Source organism: Diorhabda sublineata, chromosome 5 (genome assembly GCF_026230105.1).
Source record: "Diorhabda sublineata isolate icDioSubl1.1 chromosome 5, icDioSubl1.1, whole genome shotgun sequence".
NCBI classification, from domain to species: domain Eukaryota; kingdom Metazoa; phylum Arthropoda; class Insecta; order Coleoptera; family Chrysomelidae; genus Diorhabda; species Diorhabda sublineata.
In genome coordinates, this window is record NC_079478.1 from 24,017,562 (window position 1) to 24,025,678 (window position 8,117).

At 32.2% G+C, this 8,117-nt stretch overlaps 1 protein-coding gene across 1 annotated transcript; it reads left to right on the forward strand.

The window, feature by feature from the left end:
* Positions 1-365: 365 nt before the first annotated feature.
* On the forward strand, positions 366-7,905 carry LOC130444671 (putative uncharacterized protein DDB_G0282133). The gene is made up of 3 exons (XM_056779947.1): positions 366-556; positions 1,482-2,071; positions 2,177-7,905. The coding sequence occupies exons 1-3, from the start codon at positions 366-368 to the stop codon at positions 7,903-7,905; spliced, it is 6,510 nt and encodes a 2,169-aa protein (XP_056635925.1).
* Positions 7,906-8,117: the final 212 nt, after the last annotated feature.

Here is an 8,117-nt window from a genome sequence, read left to right on the forward strand (position 1 = left end):
TATAATTGATTCTTGGAGCTAACTATTAAAAAAATCTTGGAATCAGCACACGAAGAACTAATTATTATAATTTAAATTCTACCAAATAAAAATTCAGGAAAAATAGCTCAACTGTGCACACGATTCAAGATCTATTATGTCGGGTGAGTGGGTTACTCATACAATTATTTATCACTCGTTGGTTTTCATTTGTGGTCGGTAAAAATTGAGTCAAAGGGATCCTTATTATTCGTACACTTGTCTATACTGGCGCTCTGACGGAATGCATAAATAATTGGCATTTACTGCAGCTATTGACAGTTTTCGAGACCTAGCAGAATCATACAGACGTTTTGTTTGTGCAAAAATTGAAATAAAGTGGACAAATGGTATTTGATATTTATTTTCATAAAAATGATTCGGTTAAACATGATGGCAATCAAAATAGTAATGCAATTAATGATGCATGGAAGAGATTACAAAATAACATTGTACTATATATGAACCAAAGAAAAAAATCGCTAATCGCCACATTTAGGTTTCCCAAGTTAAGGCTACCGAAACTGGATCCGGCTCCGTAAAAGTTTGCAGGCCTATATGATTGAACTCATCACAACAAAAGCTGCGGAAGCAGCAACGAGATGTTCCAGATGACCGCTATACATATTGACTACCACACCTTGGATTCATTTGTTGAGATTTTAAGCCAAATGTACGCGTTGGTGTACTTGTAAATTGTACACCTCGTGTGCGCCCTGCTTATTATCGCAATTCGCAAAGCTCGTGTACTTGCCAAGTACGCAAGTAATTGTGTATTTGCCAAGTACTCGAGTCGTTTGCACCCAGTTCAAGGCTATGACTATTCATTACCAAAATTTTTTCAAGGTTATTTTTTATTATTCAATGTATGTTTTTTGTGCAGTTTTACTTTTTTATCGCCTTTATTGTTTGTGACTTTTTAATCTATTTCTCAATTATTGATTCACAGTTTGTTGATTGCTGTTTAAAAAATCTTAGTACATATGACAGGGAAAGATATTTTACACTTAGATATTACGATCTGTTTTTTTTGTTAATTGGTTGTATTTGTTCATCCCTTTTTCAAATATGTTATTCGTTATTTCAAGGGATAATTATTTTCTATTAGTAAAATTTTTACTCTTTCAATAGTATAGATCTGAATTTAGAATTTAATTGTTTGAGAGATAGGATTACATAAGATGAATAAAGTTTGAATGTATTGGGAGCCAAAGTAGTTCTGTATACCATTATAATTTATTGAATTAAATATAAATCTCATATTTTCATGACATTCCAATATGGAATATCACTTGATATTAAATAAACTCAAAAAATTATGTCAAATACTAGATGATAGAAATGTGAAGAAAGAGAAATTTTCAATTTTTATCAGAAATTGAACAGATAAAAATAATAGAAAAGTTGCAAGCAGTCGGTTATGCCAATGTTCTGTTTTTCGTTAATTTTGCAAATATTTTCAGGTATCAATGGAAAATGACTACAACGCATAATTACACTCCCAGGTGTGCAGGTATTCCAAAAAATTTGGTTGCTTGGATGTGTTCACTACGGTGCTCAAGTCATTACGCTAAAAAATCGTCGTGTGAAAATCAATCAATGAACATGAATGTGGAAGGAGAATGTAAACTAGGTAGTTGCTTTGAAAACAACCAAAAAAGTTATTCAGAGGTATATAATAAACCAAAGAAAAAGATTAAATGTAAAAATAAAGGAAAGAGTCGAAACAAAATTGACAATGTAATTTGTATGCCATGTCAAGAAAATGAAAGATTGCTACAAGAACCATATGAAGCTGATAACCGTATTACAGATCATGATGAAATTGACGATTTGGAACAAATACTCTACTATCCAGAAGGAAATTCTTCAGTTCAGAAATGTAAAAACAGACGAATAACTTTTCATACATGTCCTAAATACAACAAAACCAAAGATACCTCAAGTGATCATAACTATGATGTCATCGGACAAAATCAAGAAATTACTAATCTTGAGGACAAGGAGCAATATGAAGAAACAGAGTATGACGAAAATGAAGTAGAAGATGATAGTAGCGATGGAGAAGAAGAGAAAAATCCAAATTTAAATTTTGAAAATGACACAAATAAAACACAATATTATACTTCAACTCCCTCATATGATTCCAAATCCAAAGAAAATAATGTTTATGAAAATATGAAGAACAAGGATTACAAAACTGCAAATATTCCAAATGTATGTAGCAATTGTGGAAAAATTAAAAGTAATTTCTGCACTAAAGAAAATTGTGAGACTATAAATGATGACAATAACGAAGGAAATGAGAGTTATTCTGATAGCAATAAAACCGATCAAAAATGTTATAGATGTGGAATTAAAGAAAGAGTACGAAATGAGATTCGTACAAAAACTCAATATAATAGACCAGTTTCTGGATATTACGACAAAAGAGATGGACAAAAAAAGAATACTACACGAACGATTTGCTGTTATTGTTCGAATATCAAGCAACCTAAGGATGATAATATGTCAACTCAACGAAAAAATTATTGCAGAAAATGTTTATACAAAGATCTAACTCAGGAAAATCGAGAAGGAGTGGGAAGAAGCACTGGAATTGATCAAAGATTTATTGAGTATCATGAGAAGGGACAACCACATGTCTACAAAAACACAGATAGCCAAATTGATAGAAATAGAATCAGTTCCACCTCGTGCTCGTGCCAACAAACATATGTAAAAAATCAAAATTATCATATCTGTGATTATTGCAATATTGAAGAGAGCAAACAGAGTCATTATGAACCGCTTCCTTGTCCAAAACTTTTTGAAAATTTCGTGGTTAATGAAAATCGACCAAGCCCGTACGGAAAAAGAAATAAAAATAATGACCATAAGTGTATGTGTCAAGAGACGTGTGTCAATTTGGAGCAATTTGATACCGAGAATAATGAATGTTTGAGAAAATCCTCCCCTGAATCCTATAAACGACCAAGTCGAAAAAATGGAAATTTTATTTGTAATGTCAATAATGTTAGAAACAGTAAATCGAACAAAAATAAGATGGAACCTAAAAAACAAGTATGTTCAAGCTACCAGAGAACAAATAAAGTAGGAAATGACCACCAACCTCATTATTATAGGGGTAACTATCTATTTTTTAACAACGAAAGAGATACTGATTCTCGAAAAAAAAATGTTGCATCTTCATGTGAATGTATAATTTGCAAGCAACAGTCAATTCTTCTGACTACTTTCGATCCAAATAATAAAAAATGGTGCTCAAAAACATTTACGAGTCATGTATCAGATGCCGCCAACGATAATGTAGATAAGGATGAATCTGAAATTTGTGGATGTTTGTACTTAAAAAATATAAATAGTTACAAAAGACAAAATGCAAATAAGATTCCAATAAAATTATGTTTCTGTCAAGAAAATAGAGATGAAGCTGACTATATGAATGAAGGTTATGAACAAATTGATAATGTTAATGTGGATATAAATCATAAAGATGGACTTAAAATTGAGTCAGAATTAGGTTCTTACGATTATGTTACTTCGGTTGAGTATAGTTGTACACCTGAAGAAAATGAAAGTGAACTACCTCCCCAACAAAATAATATTACAATTTCGAAACAGTCCGTAAATCAAAATAAATCGAAGTCTTCGACAAAAGATAATATTTCTGATCCCCAACAAAAAGAGAGTGCAGCAAGTAAGAAACAAACCTGTAATTGTTCTAATATGAATTTCAATGTATGTTTGGATAGTAATTTTATTTCCAAGAAAAATATAGATGAACCTCAACAAATAGATAGTACCCAACTACCCAGTGAGTATTTTAATGCAAATATGGATGATAACGCTGAAGATAATATTTCACGGAAGAGTGTTGCCTCTAGGAAAACTAGCATATATGAACCCCAACAAATAGAGAGTACCATAAGCCAAAAACGCACCAGTGATGATTTCAATGCAAATGTGGATGATGAAGCTGAAGATAATATTTCACGGAAGAGTGTTGCCTCTAGGAAAACTAGCATATATGAACCTCAACAAATAGAGAGTACCATAAGCCAAAAGAGAACCAGTGATTATTTCAAAGCAAATATGGATGATAACGCTGAAGGTAATATTTCACGGAAGAGTACAGCCTCGAAGAGAACTAGTATATATGAACCTCAACAAATAAAGAGTAGCATAAGCCAAAAGCGAACTAGTGGTTATTTCAATGCAAATATGGATAATAATGCTGAAGATAATATTTCACGGAAGAATGTTGCCTCTAGGAAAACTAGCATATATGAACCTCAACAAATAGAGAGTACCATAAGCCAAAAGCGAACAAGTGGTTATTTCAATGAAAATATGGATAATAATGCTGAAGATAATATTTCACGGAAGAGTGTTGCCTCTAGGAAAACTAGCATATATGAACCTCAACCAATAGAGAGTACCATAAGCCAAAAGAGAACCAGTGATTATTTCAAAGCAAATATGGATGATAACGCTGAAGGTAATATTTCACGGAAGAGTACAGCCTCGAAGAGAACTAGTATATATGAACCTCAACAAATAAAGAGTAGCATAAGCCAAAAGCGAACTAGTGGTTATTTCAATGCAAATATGGATAATAATGCTGAAGATAATATTTCACGGAAGAATGTTGCCTCTAGGAAAACTAGCATATATGAACCTCAACAAATAGAGAGCACCATAAGCCAAAAGCGAACCAGTGGTTATTTCAATGCAAATATGGATAACAATGCTGAAAATAATGTTTCACGGAAGAGTGTAACCTCGAAGAAAGATAGTATATATGAACCTCAACCAAGGAGCAGTACAATACCGAAGCAACAAACTAGTGAGTATATGAATACATATGTAGATAGTTCTATTGACGATAAAATTTTGCACACAGTATCTGCAAAGAGAAACTCGGCATGGGATGAAAATATTGCCACTGATTATAATAACGTGAGCAGAACTTCTAATCTAGATAATAACTTGACACCGTTTGTGATAAGTGAATTCCCAGATGATAATACAGATTTGATGAAAAATATTTCCAAATCAAATCTAAATCAAATTGTTGATACAACAACAAACGTCAACGATACTGATTGTACATGCCCCTACATCGAAAAAATTACGGTCAAACTAACAAATGACGAAAATAATTTACCTAGTATTCCCAAACCCGTTCCTCAATCTAATGAGAATAATTCGACTGTAAACGAGGCAGTTCAGGAAAAGGAACGTGAAGCTTCAATTATTTCCAAAAATTTCAGCTTGTATCGAAGTGGCTCTAATATAGTACCAAATAAATCAAACCCTAGTCAAAATTCACAAACACAAGGTAATGTAAGCAAAAATGGAAATTTTGAACAATTGTCACCTCAAAGTGAAAATGAACTAATGCTTGATACACATGAGGAGCAATCAGTTCAAAATCAGAGCAATCTCTCTAATAAAAGTAAAGCTCAATCAGTTCCTAATTCTCGTGAGGATCAATCAAGTCGTAGTCACCCATTAAAACAACCTAAGCGCCAATCAAAACAAAGTATATTTGAATCATCAGCTGATAAAAATCAAAAGTTAGTGAATGACAATTTCAATACCAATGTAGCTATTAAAAAGACCAGTAACTCCAAATTGTCAAAATGTAGAATTAAGAGGATACCAAAATCAAATAAAAGTCAAATAGGTAAAATCCAACAGGGATCTTCTCATTTAATATGTAAATGTATAGGTAATCAACAATCAAATAAACGAAACATTAAAGAGTTCACAAGCTATAAAGAAGAGGATTATTGCTCATGCACGCCCAATGCAACAAGGAGGAAAAGTAGTAAAAACTCCAATCCCATAGAAACTAGAATATGTGAATGCTCAGATACTTCTACACAGTTAAAGAAAAATAAAGTTCCCAGAACCAGTAGAAAATATTCATACAATAAACCAAGTTCTGAAAAAAAGATCATTGCAGAAAAGGCTCAAATTCCTTTATTAAGTGATAACCCAATGGAAATTACCGAATCTTGGCCAGAAGATAGTGCGGTTTTTTATAGTAAACAAGATCTGAACGAAATAGACAATAAAAATAATGAATTTGATACTTCTATAATTCTTAATGTACCTATCGTTAATGCAGAAAAGAAAAATGAAGAAAACATGAAAAATTATGCAAGAGGCCAAAGTTATGACGGAAGTCAAAGATCAAGAAGATCAGTAGAATTCGTATGCCCTCCATCACATGTAAAAAGTGACCAAGATTGCGACATAAATGAATTAACAGAGCTGGGAAGCAAACTAAAACAAAGACGACCAACAGGTTATGCTCCACATGAAATGATTGAAAACACTTATAGTATTCTAGAACTAAAAAAAGATGACAGCCAAAGTAAAGCTCAAGTTCTTACAAGAATAGAAGAAAAAGAAGACAAAGAGAATGGTTCTAATCCCGTTGGTGTGAATAAAATTGAAGATCAAATGAGCACTAACAAATGTTCCTGTCGAGATAAATTCCAAACAAAGGAATGTTATGACTACGGTAATCTGAAAGGAAAAAAACAAGAGCTACCAATTAAAGAATATATTTGCAAGAATATGTGTAGAGATGATTACGAAAATGAAGTTATAAATGGAGTTATCGATGAAGATCGTCCTTGTCCTATTAGTGAGTACAATATCTATGAAAGTATGATTAAAAATGCATCAAATGTAGATCAAACTCAAAAGTTATGTGACTACGGTAATTTGAAAACTACTAAAATTGAATATGAAGTTCAGCAATATATATGTAAAGATATGTGTAAAGAGAATGAAAACGGAGATGATGAGATTCATGTAGGTGATGTACCTTGTCGCATAAGCGAATGTAACTTACATGAAAATTTAAGTGAAAAAATTAGTGGAAAATGCTTGTGTCAAAATAAACTTGTCGAAATAGAATGTTACGACTATGGTAATCTAAAAGAAAAACTACATAAATCGCAAGTTGAACCATACGTTTGTGATGATATATCCCAACAAAAGGGAGAAGAAAAACATATTGCGGATTCTGGAGGTAATGATCCACGTTATAATAGTGAATTTAATACCTATGAGAGTATGAATAAAAGTGAATCTGATCGAAATAAACTACAAAAGGATTACTCTCACGATTACGGTGATGCTGAATATTGCTCTTGTCGAATAGAAAACACTGAATTTAATGACAAAGCATTAAATCAACCTTATGAATACAAGAATATAGCAGAAAATCTACAAGTCAAGAATGATTTTACCATAGTTAGCAAATCTTCAGCTCATGAACAAATAGAAGAAGTTGGAAATATTAAATGTCTCGAAAAAAGTAATGACTGTCCTTGTAAAAATATTGAAGAATTTAATAGTGCTAATAATCAGAATAGCAATCCCAACAACTATCAATCCAATTATGATGCGAACACGTCAGATAACGAAGAAAAAGATACCAATAATGAAACAACTGAAAGTGAAATGAAAAATTTGAGCAATATTTTTCAAAACAACCTTGAAGTCATCGACAGAGTTGAGTTCAAAAATCTTGAAAAAACTAGAACCACTGTAGCGAATGATGTAGAGCAGAAAAATGAAAAATCTGTACTGGATGTCTGCCTTTGTAATGATATTTTTAGAAAAAATGTGAATATATTTGGTGATAATGCTGAAAAACAATTCTATAACAACGATGACTGGGTCGCTTTGGAAAAGGCACATAACCAAAATGATTCATTTTATCGTGAAGAAGCACAATCTAAAGAAAAGGCCGCTTTGGAAAAAGAAAGCAGGCCAGTTAATAAAGATGCTATCGAATTAAGTTTGTTGGAAAATATGGAAACTGTCTCATCTAAAAGTGATATTTTATTTCCAAATTGAAACCAGAATTACGCGACATTCTCGTTCAATATAAATTACAACTACTTGATATAAGGTGCAAAATGTTTTAAGTTCATGATTTAAATGATTAAATGCTCTATTTCTTAATAGTGTTTACAATATACCCTTTCCTTATCTCTCTTAACCTTAGCTTCTCTCTTTTTTACTAAACAGTTATCAACCAGCCTGCGAGGTGAATTGCTAGACGTAAG